Source organism: Cebus imitator, unplaced genomic scaffold (assembly GCF_001604975.1).
Source record: "Cebus imitator isolate Cc_AM_T3 unplaced genomic scaffold, Cebus_imitator-1.0 Scaffold25, whole genome shotgun sequence".
NCBI classification, from domain to species: domain Eukaryota; kingdom Metazoa; phylum Chordata; class Mammalia; order Primates; family Cebidae; genus Cebus; species Cebus imitator.
The window spans coordinates 4,235,344-4,256,534 of NW_016107340.1; the positions used below are offsets into that span (position 1 = coordinate 4,235,344).

Consider the following 21,191-nt stretch of genomic DNA (forward strand, 5'->3'; position numbering starts at 1 on the left):
AAAAAAAAAAAAAAAACGTAGTCTAAATGATGATAGAATTACACTATAATACATTTTATAAGGTGCTTTTAAAAGGGAAGTCAACAAAGGCCTACACTAAGAAAGCTCCCGCTTAATGATAAAAATTTTTTATTAGAATGGGCCACTCAGAATTCTTTTACTACAGATCTTTAAATCAACTTGACAATCGCCTGAAGAGAGTAAGCCAAATCATCTCTGGAGATTCTTTTCACTTTCCTTTTCAAAGAGAACCTGATAATCAATAGAAATCTCCCCACCCCAACATAAAAAACAAACCCTACGTGTGTGGATAATTTAAACACTAATAATAAAACCTATTTTTCTGAAAGATCCACATCCAAAATAGTGTCTACCTGCTGCTGTTCCGCGCAAACCTATCTCTAAAATGTAGAAAGGTCGCTATTTGCTTCGTCACCAGGCAAAGACCTTAAAGTGACAATTATTCTTCTAAGGGAAAGGAAGGCCAAGAGAAACGACAACGACACTCCTAATAGTTAATTTCGGTTGGACCACGAATTTAACATTTGCTTTGTTACAGTTCTGAAGTCCTTTAAGCAAAGTGTATATTCATACTGTATAAATCCTGCCTGTTTTCGGTCAGATGCGCATGGTTAACATTAATCAGTTCACCCGCTACAGGGAGCGCCAGCATAATATATTTGCGCCTCACTTACATTTCAGAAAGCACTTGCATCACTTAAGAAACAAAACCAGGAAAAAAGGGGCAGCGGAAGAGGGAAAAAAAACCTGTCCTGCCTCATCCCTTCGACTATCGAATCCGAGATTACCTCTTGCCTCTCCGCTTCCTTGTTCTTCTGTCCCTGTTTTCTCGCGTACCACAAGCCGATTTCGCGGCCTTTCAGGTGCCCGGGATGCCTGTCCCTGCCGCCTCGACCACCCCCACCTCCGCCGCCGCCGCCGCCGCCGCCGCCGCCACCTCCTCCGGAGCCTCGGCTCCCTCGGTGACCCCCTGCAGGACCCCCTCCATAGCCCCCACCGGAGCTGCGGGGTCCCCCATCACGGCCCCAGTTCTGATGGTTGTCATAGCTCATTGTCCTAGCTACCGCTGGAAATGGCGTCCAGGCCCGGAAGCCACTGTACGTCCACTTCCGTTTTGCTTCCGTAGCGCAGCGCAAGAGGGCGGGCCATTTAGCGTCGCATTCAGCGGTTTCTGGTGACGTCACGGGGGGGACGACTCCGGTGGTCTGAAGGGTGGCAGGGGTTAGGTTCTGTCAGAGTCCCGGAGTTGTTTACCTTTGTACCTCTGGAGCAGCAGCCAACCAAAGGTTCGTAGATTTTCTTTCCGTAGGCCAGGCAAGTGAGCCAATGGCTTTTGGCTTTACTTTGTTATTTCTCCTGATAAAATCCGCAGTTTTCTTCCACTTAGGTCCTAGGATAGTAAACGTTGACTGAAACAAAAGAACCCGGATGGGCGCGTGGCTCACGCCTGTAATCCCAACACTTTGGGAAGCCGAGGCGGGCGGCTTATAAATTCAGGAGTAAGGCGGGCGGCTCATAAGTTCAGGAGTTGGAGACCAGCCTGGCTAACATAGTGGAAACCCCGTCTCTGCTAAAAATACAAAAATTATCAGTGTGTGGTGGCGGGCGCCTGTAGTCCCAGCTACTTGGGAGGCTGAGGCAGGAGAGTCGCTTGAACCCAGGAGGGGGAGGTTGTAGTGAACCGACATTGCGCCACTGTGAGCTCCAGCCTGGACGACAGAGTGAGACTCTGCGTCAAAAAACAAACCAACAAACAAAAGCAAACAAACAAAAGCGAACCCGTGGATAAATGCACCATCTTCTAAAAGTATCAAATGAGTTCTTCTTAAAGTCTTGAAAACAGTCTGACAATCTTTCAGATACATAATTGAAAATACCCCTACCTCCTTGAAAGTATTGTCACTATTTACTATGTTCATCCAATAGCATAAGATGAGTGTGTCTACCCAAATTCAGTGCAGAGCTCATAGGCAATGTAAATGAACTGCTTTGAAGATTCATATGTTCATTTGAAGCCATATATGATTCATATGTTCATTTGAAGTCTGGTTAAAGTTTATTAACCAGACCACTGAGTGTTTGTGCAAGCTGTTCTTGAATGATCAAGTAATTGGGCCACACAGGCTTGGATGTTCACCAGGAGATATCCACCTCATGTTAGGGTTAACCGATGTAAAGATGCTGGGAATACTCACTGAATAAAGCAAGTATGGCATGAGCTTTCATTTGCTTACAGTCTTAAGGGAAAGACAAAGGCTATCTTTATGCAGTGAATTAAGAAAGGGAAATGCTGTATACCAGGAAGAGGTCTGTAATACACCATTGTGGCCTAAAAATTATCTTGAACAAAGACATCTGAGTTTCTGAAATCTATCTGTCTAAACACAGAACCACCCAAAATAATTCAAATCAATCTCCTGGGAGGGAAACCAGGGAAGACTGACTCTTATCACTGGAGGCTAGAAGTTGGCAACACACTTAAAGAGACACTGTAACAAAGATATCGTATCTGGTATCTGTTTTAAGTTCCCATTTATTCTTACTAAAAGTCATTTGTTTTTTCCATAAGTGCTGTTTTCGCCTTCTCTTTTTAAGATGGTAGATAAGCCCCAAACTCTGCCTCCCCGAGTTACCTTTTTCTGTGAACTGTTATTATGTATATGGTTAAGTCTGTCTTTTCTCTTGCTGATCTGTTTTGTCTCTTTAACTCTGGGGCCTGCAAACACTGACTCTGAGAGGACAGACACAAAGTATTTCCTCCCTAACGGCCATGAGACATTACAGCAAAATAATTTAATTTTGAAGTTAGGTGAGTTATGCAACAACTTTTTCGATAACTAGGCTTTTGCCAGACTATCAGGTAGAAGAAAAGTATGACAGGTGAAAGGAACAATGTGTAAAGACAGATGATGATGTGAGACATTAGAGAGCTGAGACAGCTACCCTGAAACTTAAAGACTGATGAAGAAGGCCAAAGAGGTAGATCTAGGGGTCTGATTATGGACAGCCTTACATGCCGCTTAAAGAATGGTGGTATGCTCTAAGCAGAGGAGTGATTATTTTGACTGCTTCAAGTGGAAATAGCGGAGACAAGAGTGGATACAGGGAAACTAATGTGCTGTGTGTTGTAGGGGAAGCAAAATGGGATGACAGGGTATTATGAATGGAAAGAATTGGAATCAGGAGACATTGGAAGATAAAATTACTTAAATGTGATGATTCATTGAATGTAGAGAATTAGAAGGGCTAAATGACTTGAAGTTTATGATTTGAATTATTAACGTGAGGAGATACATTATATCCTGAGATGAGAAATATAGGACAAGGAACATTTTGGGGGTAGGGAGCAGGATGAGGTAATGTCCTTTATTTGTACATGTAGACCTTGAGGATCCTATGAAACATACAAATGGAGTATCTGGAAAGCAGTTGGTTATGAGTTAAAAGCACAGAGGCTGGGTGTGGTGGCTTATACCTGTAATCCCAGTACTTTGGGAAGCTAAGGTGGGCAGATCACTTAAGGCCAGGGGTTTGAGACCAGGCTGGCCAAAATGGTGAGACCCTATCTCTACTAAAAATACAAAAATTAGCCAAGCATGATGCACGCCTATAATCCCAGCTACTCAGGAGGCTGAGGGAGGAGAATCGCTTGAACCCAGGAAGTGGAGACTGCAGTGAGCCAAGATCGTGCCACTACATTCCAGCCTCTGTTGCCTGGGCAACAGAGCTAGACTGTTTCAAAAAAAAAAAAAGAGAGTAGCCTGAAATTATACATTTTGGGAGTTTTTGGCAAATATGATTAAGACAACAGGAATGAATAATTTCTATAAAAGCATTCCAGTTGGGTACTCCTGATATAAAAAGTATGAAAATTGTTTAATAGATGAGATTGAGTAGGCATATTGAAGATGATAGGGGCAAAGTGGTAAGAAAATGGTGAGAGTGTTATGAGCTAAATCTTTGTGTTCTTGCTTCATTATGAAGCCCTAACTCCCAGTGTGGCTGTATTTAGAGATGAGAACTCTAAAAATGTAATTAAAGCAAAATGAAATTATAAAGGTGAGATCCTGATCCAATAGGTTTAGTGCCCTTTAAAAAGAGACGTTGACTGGGTGTTGTGGCTCACGCCTATAATGCCAGCACTTTGGGGGGCCAGAGTGGGTGCATCACGAGGTCAGGAGATCGAGACCATCAACTAAAAATACAAAAAATTAGCTGGGTGTGGTGGCAGGAGTCTGTAATCCCAGCTCTTGAGGGGAGGCTGAGACAGGAGAATCGCTTGAACCCAGGAGGCGGAGGTTGCAGTGAGCTGCCACTGCACTCCAGTTCAGGCAACGGTGGAAAAAAAAAAAAAGGCCATCAGAGAGCTTGTTCCTGCCTCTCAGAGGAAAGGCCATGTGAGGACAAAACAGCTTCTACACTCCAGAAATAGTTCTGTAAACCAAAAATAAAATTCTCTCTTTTTTTTTTTTTTAGATGGAGTCTTGCTCTGTTGCCCAGGCTGGAGTGCAGTGGCACAATCATTGCTCACTGCAGCCCTCACCTCCCTGGTTCAAGCAATCCTCTCACCTCAGCCCCCTATAGCTGGGAACATAGATGGGTACTGCCACATCCAGCTAATTTAAAAAAAATTTTGGTAGAGACGGGGTCTTCCTGATCTGTGTTGCCTGATCTGGCCTTGAACTCTTGGGCTCAAGCAGTCCTCTTGCCTCGGCTTCCCAAAGTGCTGGGATTGCAGGTGTGAGCCACCACACCTGGCCCCAAAATAAAATTAGAAGCCCTCCCAATGAACGGAATGGACTCGTCCTCTCCGCCAAGAGCATTCTAAAGTAAACTTGAAATACTAGTTCAGGCCATCATGGGAATGGGTGGTTGGATATGCCTTATTATACCTTCCTTCGTTTGGAGTCAGGTATAGCTGACCAGCATTAACATTGAAGCAGAGACCTTAAGACTGACAGAACAGACTCTTTATAGCAGTATGATGTCAAATAACAGTAGGCCCTGAAAGAAGGCATTTTCCTCCAAAATATATTTCTTTGACATATTTTGATGGCCCTTCAAAGCTGTCTCTTGTGGGGAAATCTACATTCTGTAGAGAATCTCGTTCCCTTTCCAAATTTCCCTGATCCATGAGAGAACTAAGAGTCTGGAACCTTTTTAAATTGGATAAGAAATATTTTTAGTATCTGGAGACCTTATCCACATAATAAGAACCTTGGTCTCCACGACTCCTTATCTTAACCCAGACAGTCCCTTCTGTTGATCCCGGGTCTTTAGATAAACTCTTTAACTCAATCAGAAAATCTTTGAATTCACCTATGACTGGGAAACCTCCTCCCACTTTGAGTTGTCCCACATTTCCAGGTGGAACCAGTGTACCTCTTACATGTATTGATTGTTGTCTTATGTCTCCCTAAAATATATAGAACAATGCTGTAGCCTGACCACCTTGAACACATGTTCTCAGTATCTCCTGGGACTGTGTCATGGGCCATGGTCATTGGTATCTGACACAGAATAAATCTCGTCAGATGTTTTAGAGTTTGACTCTTCATTGACAGCCCTCATTAGGAACCGAATTAGCTGGCACCTTGGTCTTGGACTTCCTTGTTTCCAGACTTTAAAAAACAAACGTTTGTTGTTTCAGCTGCCCAGGCTGTGGTATTTTGTTATGATAGCCCAAACAGACTAATACAGAGAGTAAGTGAGGAAGAGAATTAGTGTTTGTCACTTAGCATTTGCATTTGCTAGGTATTGGACTAGGTGACAAGCATTTGTGGTTGGCAGAATAATGGCCCCAAAGATGTCTATGTCTTTTTTTTTTTTTTTTTTTTTTGAGGTGGGCTCTCACTCTGCTGCACAGGATGGAATGCAGTGGCATGACCATGGCTTATTACAGATTCCACCTCCCAGACTCAAGCAATCCTTTCACCTCAGCCTTCCAAATAGCTAGGACTGCAGGTGTATATCACCATGCCTGGCTATTTTTTTTTGTTGTTATTTGTAGAGATGGGGTATTGCTATGTTGCCCAGGCTCGTCATGAACTCCTGGGATCAAGTGATCCTCCCACCTCAACCTCCCAAAGTGCTGAGATTACAAGTGTGAGCCACTGTGCCTGGCTGAGATGTCCATGGAAACTCCCTGGAAACTGTGAATATATTACATGGCCAGGGGAAAGTAAGGTTGCTAATCAGCTGATGTGATAGTTAATTTTATTTGTCAAGTTAATTGGGCTAAGGGATACTCACAGAGATGGTAAAACATTATTTTTAACTGGGTCTGTGAGGGTGTTTCTGGAAAGGATTTGCATTTGAATTCATAGACTGAGTAAAGAAGATCACCCTCATCAATGTAAGTGGGCTTCATCCAATCCATTGAGGGCTCAAGTAGAACAAAAAGGTGGAAGGCGAATTTACTCTCTCTTTTTGAGGTAGGGCATCCTTCCTATTATTGGATATCAGCGCTCTTGGTTCTCAGGCCTTTAGGCTTGGGCTAGAACTATACCACCAGCTTTCCGAGGTCTCCAACTTATAGAAAGCATATTGTAGGACTTCTCAGTCTCCGTAATCATGTGACCCAATCTCTCATGATATAGCTCATTTTGTGTATATCCTGTACCATTAGTTTTGTTTCTCTGAGAAATTTGATGAATGCAGCTGACTTTAAAATAGGGAGAAACACAATTATTTGAGTGAGCCCTATGTAATTATAAGGGTCCTTAAAAGTGAAAGAGGGTGGCAGAACAGAAGGTCATAGTGATGTGACATAAGGGTTTGACTAGCTGTTGCTAGCTTTGAAGATGGAGGGAGGGGTCACAAGCAAAATAATTCAGGCAGCTGCTAGAAACTGGAGAAGAAAATAGATATTCCCTAGGGCTTCTGGAAAGAAATAGAACTATACTGATCCTTTCGTAGTTCATGAGCATAATGATTGGGTATTCATGTGCATGTGTGAGATATGCCACCCTCAAACCTTGTTACAGTATCAGCACATTGCTCATCCAATATGAAGAAAAATAAATAAATAAAAAGAAATACAATCATATCAACCCCTTGATTTTAGCCCAGTGAAGACTCTTGTCAAAACATTATGCTACAGAACTATAAAATAGTAAATTTGTGTTAAGACTTTGTAGTAATTTTTTATGACAACTCTAGAAAAGTAATGCAATTTCTTTTCTCATTTCACACAATCCTCATGACCGCCCCATAGAAAGTTTGCATTATCTCTATTTTCTGATAAATTGTTTTATTACCCTTTACCTCAAGTTTGCTGATCCTAGGTAGTTATAAGTGTAAAATTACTGTGTTTTCCATACTTCTTCAGCATGAAGTAGTACTTAAGGTGTGCTTGAGATTGTTCTTTAGGCAAACACTTTGAACAAATGTCACTATAGTAAAAATCTGCACAAAAGGAAGATTTTCAATGAAAGACCTGAGAGAGATTGATTGAAAGGAAAATGTCAATTGTTACTCTTTTTTCTTAAACCCTGCCTTGATCGGTACCACAAAAATTTTTATATTACCTAATGACAGAAAACAAATGGGATGGTTCATTATAATTGCCGTTCTTCTTCTTACTGGTTCTCTGTTGTGTGCTGTTCTTTGGGCAGCCAACAAAAATGTGTCTCTCAAATGTCCTCTTCACTAATGATGGACTGGGCCAGAGAATACGTAGCTAGTTCTTTCAAAACCACAGCATTTGGTGTTGTGATTCTGCTCTCCCCCTCACCCTACTGTCCCCTCTGGAATGCAGCAAAAGTGAGCCGCACAGAACCACACCACCCCTGGAAGCTATCACAATTTTCTTAGTATTAGGGAATCTTTTATTCTTCATCATTTTTTTATCTGAATCCTGTGAAACAACTCTTACATGATTTCTTCATAGGTATAATATTCATGAAGGCATGGGGGTGATAGAGATTTTCTTCAGTGTTCTTGGAAAATGAAACCTTTAACCCCTACTTCCACTGGGAGGTAGGGATGTGGGACATGCTGATAAAGGTGCCCCTACTCTTCCGTAGAATGTAAAGTTTGGCTATGTACTGGAACACCTACATATAGCCTCTCTATTTGGTTTCTCTGTGTGGCCTGGTTTGAGCCTCCTCACAGCATTGCAGCTAGATTCAAGAGAAAGTGTCACCAAGCAAGGTGGAAGTACATGACATTTGACATCTTTATGAATTAGCCTGAAATGGCATGTAACATCACTTCCACTGTGTTTTACTAGTTGGGACAGTTACAGATGTCTACCTAGTTTTAAGGACAGTTAGGGCCTTAGCATGCTGTGGGAGCCAGAGTCCCATTAGAAAAGCAGGATGCAGGAATTAGAGACCAACCTGGGCAACACAGGGAGACCCTGTCTCTACAAAAAAATAAAAAAATTAGCCAGGCATAGTGGTGTGAAGCTTGTGGTCCCAGCTGCTTGGGAGGCTGAGGTGGGAGGATCACTTGAGACCAGGAGATTGAGGCTGCAGTGAGTGCTTTCATGCCACTTCACTCCAGCCTGAACAACAGAGTAACACCCTGTGTCAGAAAAAATAAAAAATAAAAAGAAGAAGAAGAAGAAGAAGAACATGTAGTATGGAAGAAAAACAATTCTAAAATAGCACTATCCTAGGTGAACCAGATATATGTATGAACAAATGCCATGTCTGCCTACTAATTCCATCTGTTTCCCACAAAAAGGAAAACAAAATGTGACTTTGTGAGGTCATAGGATTCCAAGATCCATATTAAATACCTTCTTGAGTGATGCCCATAACATATTTTCCTGTTAAAGCTACACAATCTCATTACATTGGTGGATTTTCCTCACCCAATTTAAGCATGCAATCTTGGATCTTGGAAAAAAATATTGTGAAAGAGTGCTAAGAAATTATTTTTAGTGAATAGAATTGTTTTTAATTTAAAAAAGATAATGAAAACACAGGGCCTTAACCCTTCAGTTATAAGTAGATATGTAACTTTACCACTCTTAACTGGGCATGGTGGCTCATGCCTGCAATCCCAACACTTTGGGAGGCCGAGGCAGGTGAATCACCTGAGGTCAAAAGTTTGAGACCAGCCTGGCCAATGTGGTGAAACTCCGTCTCTACCAAAAATTAGCTGGGCATGGTGGCAGGTGCCTGTAATCTCAGCTACTCATAAGGCTGAAGCAGGAGAATTATTTGAACCTGGGAGGTGGAGGTTGCAGTGAGCTGAGATCATGCCATTGCATTCTAGCCTGGGCGACAGAAAAAGACTGTCACAAAAAAAAAAAAAAAAAAAAAAAGTTTTTGGGAGTTGTATTTCTGCTAAGTGGTGGAGAATACAATTTACCTCTGAGGCATATTTTTTTCCTTTATTCTTGAAAAATTACCCAGTGAGACCATGCATATGTGAAGGTAGAACAGAGGTCCTCTTCTCTAACAAAGTGTTTCAAAAACAACGTGACTCCAGGTATCTAAACTGCTCTATATCATATTGCAAAATATTGTGTTCAAAGTTGTTTTATATTTGGATCTTTGACTGCTCAATTCTGGAAAGTGACTGCCTATTCTTGAGAGGAACATATGTTTCTATGTGTGTGTATGAATGTTTGTGTATGTGTATTCTCTTACGTATTTGAAATTAAGACTTCAAGACTGTAGCAAAGACTAGTAGATATGATCTTTTTTGTATATTAAGCCATAAAAGAGACTTTATAAACTAACTTACATTTAGAGCAGTATAGTCTGAACTAGAGTGTTGACGTCACAGATTCAGGGTTAAGACCATACAGTTCAAAGTTGGGAAAATGTATCATTGTTCAATTAACTGTGTTCAGTGCTTCTGCCTCTGCAGCTTATAAAAATGGACAGGGAGTGCTTTTTATACCATTCTATTATGGCATAATTTGTGATTGTCTAGTTGGTATTAGGGCATGTAACAAAGACAGGCTAGCTAGCTCTTCACCATATTTTGGGTTCTTCTTCCTGTACACAGCTAGATATATTTCCTAGTCTCCTTTGGAATCAACTGTGGCTCTGTAGTTAGTTCTCTCCAATAGCATAAGCTGTAGTGACTGAGGTGCAGTTCTTTCAGGCCAGTCGCACTAAGCACTCCAGTGCAGAATCCTTCATGTCCTTTTCCCATCTGTCAGCTGATGCAGATGAGCATAATGATCATAAGAACCATACATTAAAAATGTACAACTCCATGAACCTAGGCCCCTGAACCATATCTTACAGAAGAAAGGCCTGACTCATAAAGGAACATTCATTTAATTGCTGCTCCTTCTCTTCAACTCTGCTTTCCAAATCTTGTAAAAGTGTCTGTCATTGTTAGATGCTGAACTCAAACTTTGCTGAAAAAAGGGGCTTGGAAATAAAGTTTTCTGTCTTCTAGTCTCTGTGATACATAGAGGAGTTGAGAAACATTGAGATACTGCCCAGAGTACTGACAGGAAATACATGTGATAATTGTTTTTCCCTCAAACTACAGGCTTCATAGATAGGCTTTTAAGAAATGTGTAATTTTTTTCATGTTACCAAGGAAACCCTCTCCATTTTTTGAATCAGAATACAATTCTGATGCCATCTACTACTACCACCCTAAGCCAACATCATCTCTAGCCTAGGCTATTAAAATAGTCTTAACTATTCTTTCTGTGGTGGTCTTTGTATCCTTATAGCTTTATAGACCCTTGCAATAGACAATCATTTTTGAAATGAGGTCATGTCACTTTTTTGCTCAGAACCCTCCAATGGCTGTTCACTTCATTTAGAACAAGACTCAAAGTTCGTAACTAGTCTGCAAGGCACTAATAATCTGTCTCCTCCTACCATTATCTGTTTGCCTTTATCTCCAACCACTTTCTCCCTTTTTCACTTAGCTGCATTCACATAGATCTACTTGATGGTTTCACAGAGCACAAAAGGCACACTCCTACTTCAGGATACTTGCTGTTCCCTTTGCCGAGACTGTGATTTCCCTGGATAATCACATAGCATGTTAACTCACTTTATTTGAGACTCTGATGAAATGTTACTTTATCAGTGAAGGCTTTTCTGACTAAATAATTGAAAAAAGCACTCTTCCCATCTTTTTTCCTTTATTTTAATTTTACTCTTTAGCCATTATTACCTTTGGTTCCTATTTTCTATCAATACACTTAAAACTACCATACATATATATTTACCACATACTTATCACTACCATATGTATATATGTAAATGTATAGAAAAGAACTTAACCTTTCCAAAGAGAGGTTCGGCCTTTGTCCTCAGCTTCAGGGGAGGTAATTTCTAAGTCCTTGGAATAGCATGCCTGAAAAGAGTATCTTTGTCTGGGGGCCTTGTACCAGCAGATAGTAACAATGTGTTTTTGAGAGGGGACTGTGGGGCCTAGAAAGAGACATCGGTTATGTGAGTAGTCAGCCATGCTTACCCTTGCTCCTACAGTGATGGAGCCCCAGTAAGGATTCTGGACACCAAGGTTCAGTTGAGATTTTCTGCTTGGCAGTATTCTGTGCAAGTTGTTACACATTGATGTCAAAGAAAGTAATGCTGTCCATGACTCCATGGGGAGAAGACAACAGAAGTCCCACATTTACAACTTTTCCTGGACTTGGCTCTATGACCTCTTCTTTAGGGTGATTTTAATCTGTATCCTTTCGCTGTAATAAACCATAACCATGACTACACAGTTTTCTGTGAATTCTGTGAGTCCTTCTAGTGAATTATTGAAACTAGCATTGGTTTTTGGAACTCCTTGAATTTGCGATTTGTGTCAGGAGTGAGGGCAGTCTTGTGTGGACTGTGTTCTCTGACTTTGTGGTTGTCTCAAACTCACAGTAAATATAAATATATATATTTGTTTTGTTTGGGTTTTGTTCAAAAATTATAAAAACAAGTACCTAGAGCAATTTTTAGTATGTAATAGTCATTTATGAAATATTAGAATGAAGAAATGAATAAAAGTAGCTGAAAAGTATAAGAAATTAAGGGAAAATCGATTTGTAAAATCCAGTATTACAGAACCACATCAAGAAAAGCTTTCAAAAAATGCATGTCTCTTTTTATTATATTTTAAGTAACATTGTGGCATTTGCTGTCTTCAAAATCAGTTGCCTCTGTCAGTAACAACTCTCAGAAGTCTTAGGGATTATATATTAGGTGTTTATCCTATTAGGGACTCTAGGGGATTACTTGTTGTGTTTGCAGTTTATAGGAGTCACCACCAGATGGTGATATTTTTATTAGGTAACGAAGTTTTTGCCTTCAGATACATCAATTTATAGAGAAAGATAGCTGTACAAAATACAGTATTTATTAATAAGAAGAACAATATAACTATAGAAGGGTAAGATATTTGGCTATGTCACAAGATATCTATAAAGGTATTTCCTCTACTAGAAACACACTTTCACAATCAGGATCACTCTAATGAGTAAGTAGACTTAAGTAAACTTGTGTAGTTTAATCTTCCTCCTTTCCCTTAACAAGGAGCGCCATTCATGCTTAGGCACAGCTCTAGTAGATTTTTCTTGTATATTCATCTATTTTTGGTTTGGAGTTTGAAGTGTTACAGTTTAGTATATGATGCTGATTAGCTCTTCAAATTATAACTTTGGGTTAAAAGTTCCTGGTGTTGTTTTCATGCAGCATAATTTTTATGTGTATCCATTATACAGTTAATTTAGCAACCAAGGACAATTAAATGGGAATATCCTGATTATTTTTCCAATTTCCCCTAGTTTAAGCCCTTGTCCAGTTAAAATAAAATGAAAGGGAAATGGGGATTATTGTCTTCTATCTAATTCTTATGCTCTTTAAACCTTAATTTCTGTTATAATCTCCATCCCATTTAAATTGCTGTGCAGTTATAAAGAATATGTTTGCCCTCAAATCTTTAGTATTGTCTTCAGTTTTATTATTATCCTGTGTCTGATGTCCTTTTTCCCAGAAATTGCATTTTAAAGCAGCAATATCTTTCTCTTTCAGAAAATTGTGCATCTAAGATTAAGATATCAAACCCTATCTTTTACAAAGCATTATTAGAATATTCAATTTTTCTTATATAAAGTTATTTAGTGCTATTGGTTTATAATATCTGATTGAACTGTCCATTTGTCACTGTGTTAGAGTAGTTGTTAATGTTGGTGATACAGTCTTTTAAAATAAAATATATTTGTAATGAGAATACATTTGACTTTGAATTTATATGTAACACATTATTTGAGGTTTGCTTTACAAACATTATTAATGGTACTACATATGTTTCTCAAATTTAGATAACTAGATATTGAGAAGCTAAATTAAAGATGGAGAAAGTCCATTGAGATAATTATTTTGAAAATGACTTGTCTTTGTGGCAACAAAACATCTTCTGAAGATGAAACATTCTGAAAGCCCATGTCAAGTAATTTTGAATTCTTATTCAACATAATGAAATAGAAACGAAATAAACTATTCCAAAACACAATTTACTCAATCTGTAAATAAATAAATCAGTGAAATATGTGAGTAATGTGAGGGGCAGAAAGTCTAAGACTATGTAAAATGCCAACTCAGTAACTTTGGAGAATAACTTTTAGGTGACACATTTCATATATGTTTACAGGAAGGTTATAATGAAGCAATTTGAAGAAAAATCACTTTATAATTTTTGAAATACACATTACTGTTATTCTGACAAGGTGATTCCTGCATTTTTACAATGTAATGCATTATAGAATGATCTCGAAATGTATACCTTACAGTCATTTAATAAAATAGGTTCAATTGTTTCTTTGAGATAACACATCTTTAGAGAAGAAACAAAAAAGCACCTAAACTTGATACAGTATTTGAATATTTTCTCTTTCAAGAATGACTAAGAAAGTTTGCCCAATTCACAGCTTTAAAAACAAGACACTTTTGTTTAAGACTTAGAGGATTTTCATCTGCTGTATCCAGAAGCCTACCATAGTTGGAAGCACCTCACAGAACCAAATCTGCCAGATTATTTTTCCCCAATTTCCACTCAAATTTTTTAAAAAAAGCAATTTTAGGGTAAAGTATACAATTACAAATTTTTGAGTTAAAGATACTAGTAATTCCAGCTGTAAAACATAACATATTTGTTTTGTGGGACAGTCTTGACATACTGAAAACATGAAAGGAAAACTGTTATAGGTAAGAAAGAAAGAAAAAAACACTCAGTAAACAATTTGTATTTGGTAGAAATGAAGGAAACAACTATTTATAGACTAGGAGCATGCATGTTTCCCAGTTGGAAGCTAACTTCATTTACAGAAGAATATAAAGCTAAAGCAGTTTAGTATAATAAGCTTGTTTTGCTAGCCACATTTAGGCAAGTTTCTTCAAATACAACTTGGAGTTTTGTCACATTTCTTCCATTCCCAAAATTTCCCTTTTTTCCCCTTTGCATAAAAGGCCAACATTATGTGTAGAAACATATGCATGGAACAGTATATTCACTGAGTTTATACAATTTTCTGTTTACTCAGAGGTTGACAAACATAAGCAAAAACATTAGTAAACTAGGCCAATATTTGATTTATAAAAGATTTTTTAGAGATCAGGTAAGAAGCAAAATCTTTTAATTACCACAGTGTGTGATCTTTAGGTAACACATCAAATGTACTTAAATGTTTACACTAGTTCCAGTTGTTGCCACAAAAAAATTAACTATTAAATCAGGAAAGCTTATGTAAACCAACAAATAAAAGGAAATCAGTCTCATAACAAAGATGTTAGTTTCACAGTTGATGTTGCTCCTGTTAGACAGAATAGCCACTAACTACCCTTGCTTTCTTCCTCTCTTTTTCTGTAAGCTTTATTTAACAACTGAATTTCCTCCTGGTAGCCATCCCTCTCTTGATGCTGCCTTTTACTGTTCTGCCTGTGTGCTTCTACGGTGTCTGGAATAGAGATGTTGATATCACCATCAGGATTACTTGTGGGTAAAAAGAGGGAGTATGAGGCCGTTTCCCCTAGATCACATGAAACAAATCTGTTTTCTTTCCTGGAGTAACGTAGGGATGGAGATCTGACTTGTGTGGAGGACTGGCTTATGTTACTAATGATTGACACAGTGTCCAAGGCCTCTTCATTATCGCAAATTTCAAGAACCTCCAAGTGTATTTTCACACTGGTGTCTGCAAACGTGGATGAAGAATCTTCTGAGTTTGGTTCATGGCCGACACTTTTGGATCGATAGACTTCTATTTTCTTAGAGGCTGGAGTTATTTTTTGCCCTTCTGCGCTTACCTCATAGGTAGAAAGAGAGAGGGTTTTTCCTGTAGGTGCGTGGAGAGACACAGTCCCCTGGAATGCGCACAGGGGAATGGTAAGGGCACCACTGAAACGCTGGGAATAAAAACAAAAATAGTTAGTATTGAAAGCTTGTTTCTGAAATTGAGACATTTAGAAATTTACTTTGTTCATCAGAATGATAAAGATTTTCTATTTCAGATCCATTTCCCTAGAAACATTTTACAGATATGAGATTTAAATACTGTCACCAAAGCACCATAGCTTAATTTCACCTAAGTCAAATCAGACATTTAATGAGGGTAGTTAGGAACCCTTATTTGAAGATGAGGGGCATATTTCCCCCATTTAAAGGCATAGGTACATACTGATGGGAAGCAATAGATGTTTTCAAAGGCAGAATCTGAACATACAATTGAATACATATTTACAATCTGAAATTGCTTTTACATTTTGGTTACATAGTTACATTAAAACATTCGCCAAAGTTGGAAGGAATGTAGACTGTTATCAACATGAACTTCTTTTTTCAGTTTAGTATGCCGGAGTAAATGATAATTGTAAAACTGTGACTTAAGGACAAAAGATATTTCAACTGTTAGGTTTCAGCATACATAAAAAGAACCAAATGCCACCAGAACTGTGCTACACTGTGCTTACTTTTCCATAGAGAAATCAGTCATTAAACCCAATAATAAAGAACACTATTCCACCTCTTCTAAAACTTGCCTGAAAGTGTAAACCTTTTCTATTATGCTTTGTGTATTAAGATTTTTTTTAAACCTGTGCTTACCACTGAGAGGAGCTTCAGAAATGAAGAAAATAAGATGCTGTCTCTTAAAACCCCACAGATGATTGGATGAGAAAGTTACGTAAAGAAACAAAATAAAAATTTTAGTTCTAAATGTAGTAATTGAGAGATAGGGACCAAGTTCTATAAGGTCCAAGGAATGACTATCGCAGGTAGGGAGATTTCATATGGGGAGGCACTTGAAATTGATCTTAAAAATCAAGAAAGGATTACAATTTTTTTTTTTTTTTTTTTTTTTTTTTTTTGAGACAGAGTCTTGCTGTGACATTGAGGGTAGAGTGCAATGGTGCTGTCTTGGCTCACTGCAACCTCTGCCTCCCAGGTTCAAGTGATTCTCCTGCCTCAGCCTCCCAAGTAGCTGAGACCACAGGTACGTGCCACCACACCTGGCTAATTTTTGTATTTTTAGTAGAGATGGGGTTTCACTGTGTTGGCCAGGCTGGTCTCAAACTCCTGACCTAGTGATCTACCTGCCTTGGCCCCCCAAAGTGCTAGGATTACAGGCATCAACCACTGCGCCAGGCCAAGATTTACAATTTAAAAAGCCTTGGTTGCTGAGTGATAAATCACGAGTTAAAAGGTTGTACTAAAAACTTTACATCCTGTGAAAACATTTTTGTCATCAAAGGCTGAAACTTCTATTTTTTTCTAAGTCAAAATTGACTGAAACATTATTCAATCAGAAAATTTGACTGTCATTTAATAATATCATTCAATAATGTGACTTATAATTTAATAATATTATTTAATAATGTTAATTACAAATACAGCCTAAGAGATATAGTTAATTTGAAAGCTGAACCTTCTGACATTTTACTTTGTTACAGAATTAAAATAAAAATAAAAAACCTCAAACTTGGTGCTTAAAAAATGTTTCTATAACTTAATAATATGATGATAAAACTGAGTTATTACATAGTACCCAGCAGTATAGGCATGGCTGTCTTAAAGGAACTTTTGCTAGAGCTTTAACAGCATAATCACGTCATTGTATGTGCCAACTTGCATCACTGATAAATAGTTTATACAAAAGCAAAAGTAACAATTTTTCTGCACCTGATTTTATGCATCCACACAGTTATTGAAGTGCAGACTTCAATAACTCCCCCATGCTAACCTTACCTTAAAATGAACAAACAAGCTTTACTGAGTTATGAAATGACAGCTCATTAAAATTGGCATTTGAGAATTGCATAGTGCCAGAGTTTGGCTAAATATGAAGTCTGACTTACCTGAAAGAGCACACAAAGTCTTGAGTTATTAAAATCATTTTGTGAAACATTCTTATTCAAACAAGTAGTCTTTATTTGAGAGTTATAGAGGTAAAACCACAGACAACAACAAAAAATAAACATGATTTAAAAATGGCCAAGAAACTTGAATAGACATTTCTTGAAAGAAAATATGCAAATAGCTGAGAAGCACATAAAAAGATGCTCAGCGTCACTAATCATCAGACAAATGCAAGTCAAAACGATAATGAGATACCACCTCACACCCATTAGGATGGCTACTATCAAAAGAGAAAATAGCAAATGTTGTTAAGGATGTGGAGAAATTGGAGCATGTGTGTACTTTCGGTGGGATCGTAAAATGATATAGTTGTTAGAAAAAATAGTATGGCATTTTCTCAAAAAATTAAAAAATAAAATTACCAAGTGATTCAGTAATTCCACTTCTGGGCAGATGATCAAAAGAATTGAAAACAGGATCTCAAAGAAATATTTGTTCATAGCAGCTTTATTTATAATATGTAAAATATGAAAGCAGCCCATATCCATTAATGAATAAATGGATAAGCAAAATATTATATATATGTATGTATATACATATATATATATATATATATATATATATATAATGGAATATTATTCTGTCTTGAAAGAAAATTTGGACATATGTTACAACATAGAACCTTGAAGGTATTATGCTAAGTAAAATAAGCTAGTCACCGAAAGACACATACCGTATAACTTCAGTTACATGAGGTACTTAGAGTAGTCAAAATATGAAGACAAAAAGTATAATGATGGTTTCCAGGAGCTGTAGGGAAGAAGGAATGTAGAGTGATTGTTTAATGGGTAGAGTTTCCATTTTGCAAGCAGAAAAGAGTTCTGGAGATGAATGGTGGTGATAGTTACACAGCAATATAAATGTACTTAATACCCCAGACTGTACACTTAAAAATAGTTAATAAAGTTCATACATATTTTACTTCATACATATTTTCCCTTATTAAGAAACAAGGGAAAAACACAGAGTCAGATTATATAGAAATAGATCTAAGTGTACATCTTTATATTACGAATTCAAAATTGATAGGTTAGTTTTGGCAAAAAAGTGCTGTCACTTCAGTCATTTTAATTATGCTGGTTTTGAAAGAAGTAAATGTAAAAATTTGGTTTGGTTTTAGATTTGTATAAGAACTGTAAGTGTTAAGAAGTTTACACCAATTTTATTTATATATCTTTAAGCAAAATCACAGTAATTTGATTGAACAGTAAGGTTCTAAAGTTTTTTCCTTTACAAGAGACTTTTACGTTATTTAAGTTAGAGAAACATTTCTCTAGGTAAAAGAAAATAGGAACTTACACTGAAAGAGTAGTAATAGGGATAGAGATACAAGGAGGAAGCTGACAGGATCTTCCACCTCTTTTAGGAATATAGAGTGGAGACTAATATAGAGTTAAAAGCTAAGAGAGCAAACTAATTGAACCACTATTATATACTAAGAAGAACTGGGTTAACCAGTAGGTCCGTAGCGATGGAATGATGAGACTTTCATACCTTAAGAGCCCATAGAATACAGAAATGCTCAAGCCCACAAGCAATTGCATGTTGATGTGTTTGATGCTTCAGTAAGACCCAGGCCGGGTTATTATGAGACTATGGAATGGGGTGCCTAGGGGTGAGAAAAAAGACTTAAGAATCCTTCCCAGAGCATGGCTCAGTTTTTATGGATAATATCCATATTATTGTCTAACATTGCTCTAGAGGTCCTAGCTATGCAAAAATCAAGAAAAAAAAAGATATATATAGTGAGTAGGAAGAGACAGCATTATTATAATTTACAGATGAAAATATCTTTCTAGAAAATTCAAAGAAGTAATCTAAAACTTAGGGAGTTTAGTAAGGTGGCTGAATTTTAGGTAAAAACATTAAGAAATCAACAGCTGTTGCCAATCAAAAAATAATTTTAAGAGGTACCATCCAAAATAGCAACAATACAAGTATGTGAGACTTTATGAAGAAAAAACAGCAATAATAAAAGAAATCTTGAATAAATAACAGAGAAAGAATAATGTTTCTACATAAAAAACTATATCGTGACTATTAATACAATATTAATAAAAGTTCAGTGAAATTTTATTTTAGAAGTTTCTCTTGAGATGTAATTACGGGATAAATGCTTGCAGATAACTAAGAAAACTTGGAAACAAACAATAAGGTATATTCCTAAGTATAAATATTAATATTAATTGCTACAGCAATTAATATGGGGTGTTAATCGCAAGATTTGGTAAATCCATGAAGGAAAACAGTCAAGAAAGTACATGGAGTATACCCTGAAGATGCCATTTCAAAATAAGCAGGGTAATTATACTTTAAAAACAAACAAAAAACAGAATAAGTTATTCAAATAAACTTTTTACATATTACTGGTTATCCATTACAAAATTAAGTTAGTTACCTTTTTCATGTTACATGCAAAACGTTTTTTAAAATTCTTAATAACTCTTTTAAAGTGCTGAGTGAATAAGACTTCATTCCAAATCTGGAATGAAAACTGGAAACCACAGAGTAAAAGATGGACAGATTTGATTGCAAAAAACTTTAAAATGTCTGCATATAAATATATACTATAAACAAAAGTGAAAGACTAAAAGGCCGCCTGGAAGAATATATTTGTAGTCTATATGGAGAATTCTTCTAAATCAGTAAGATAAACAATCTAGCAGAAAAGTGGAAAAGGGAAGTGGATAAAACAATTAAAGAAAAATAGAGAGTAAACAACATGAAAAGATGTGGAGTTTTACCAATGTTTTATTTTATTATTATTATTTTTATTGAGACAGAGTCTCACTGTGTTACCCAGGCTGGAGTGCAGTGATACATGGATCTCGGATCACTGAAACCTCCACCTCCCAGGTTCAAGTGATTTTCCTGCCTCAGCCTCTTCAGTAGCTGGGATTACAAGTGTACCCTACCACACCTGGCTGATTTTTATATTTTTAACAGAGTTTGGGTTTTGCCGTGTTAGCCAGGCTGTTCTTGTATTCCTGACTTCAGGTGATTCACCCTCCTCGGCCTCCCAAAGTGCTGGGATTACAGCTGTGGCCACCATACTTGGCCGTACCAATAATTTTAAAAGTGAGTAAAAACAATGGGTCTTTTTGGTCTTTCAGAATGCCTTCCATAAAAGATAAACAACAACAACAAAAAAAAAAAAAAAAAAAAAAAAAAAAAACCCAAGCAGAAATAAAAAGATCACTGCTTTCTTTAGAGTACATTTTGATCGTATTTGACTATAAAGCAAAAACTACATATACTTACCATTTATCCTATGTCTGTGAGTCGGTTCCACCAAATACCAGAACATTGTAATATTTATGTTTATTTCAGCACTGTTGTAAGCTCCAAATTAGAAACAGTCTAAAGATCTACATTTAGAAAATAGTTGAGTAAATTGTGACACAGTTATGTAATGAAAAACTATCTTGAACATGTGAAGGTAAGGCTGTAAGTTATGCCTTGGTAAAATAATTTCCATATATTTTAAGATATAAAAGCAAGCATATTGCAAAACAATGTGTACAGTATGATCTAGTTTTCTTGTTAAAAAGAATCATGAGAAATCAGCCCAGAAAATTAAGCATGTATAGGGATAAAAATAGATACACAGGGGCCGGGCATGGTGGCTCACGCCTGTAATCCCAGCACTTTGGGAGGCCGAGGCGGGTGGATCACGAGGTCGAGAGATCGAGACCATCCTGGTCAAAATGGTGAAACCCCGTCTCTACTAAAAATACAAAAAATCAGCTGGGCATGGTGGCGCGTGCCTGTAATCCCAGCTACTCAGGAGGCTGAGGCAGGAGAATTGCCTGAACCCAGGAGGC

General features: G+C 37.6%; 2 protein-coding genes, 1 long non-coding RNA gene and 1 other non-coding gene across 4 annotated transcripts in view; 2 read left to right on the forward strand and 2 right to left on the reverse strand.

The window, feature by feature from the left end:
- DHX36 (DEAH-box helicase 36) overlaps nucleotides 1-1,127 on the reverse strand; it is a 48,794-nt gene extending 47,667 nt beyond the window's left edge. The window contains 1 exon segment of the mRNA XM_017522904.2: nucleotides 810-1,127. Within this exon segment, the coding sequence (XP_017378393.1) occupies nucleotides 810-1,073 (264 nt within the window). The 5' untranslated portion in view covers nucleotides 1,074-1,127.
- Nucleotides 1,128-1,171: 44 nt separating this feature from the next.
- The window catches only part of LOC108300212, a 93,795-nt gene continuing 73,775 nt past the window's right edge, over nucleotides 1,172-21,191 (forward strand). Inside the window, exon 1 of the long non-coding RNA XR_001823305.2 lies at nucleotides 1,172-1,307. This is a non-coding gene — a long non-coding RNA (uncharacterized LOC108300212). The remainder of the gene's footprint in view (nucleotides 1,308-21,191) is intronic.
- On the forward strand, nucleotides 6,928-7,031 carry LOC119470274. Its single transcript, XR_005199159.1, has one exon. It is a non-coding gene; the product is annotated as a small nucleolar RNA U13 (small nucleolar RNA).
- The window catches only part of GPR149 (G protein-coupled receptor 149), a 91,672-nt gene continuing 82,780 nt past the window's right edge, over nucleotides 12,300-21,191 (reverse strand). The window contains exon 4 of the mRNA XM_017522905.2: nucleotides 12,300-15,359. Within this exon, the coding sequence (XP_017378394.1) occupies nucleotides 14,787-15,359 (573 nt within the window). The 3' untranslated portion in view covers nucleotides 12,300-14,786. The remainder of the gene's footprint in view (nucleotides 15,360-21,191) is intronic.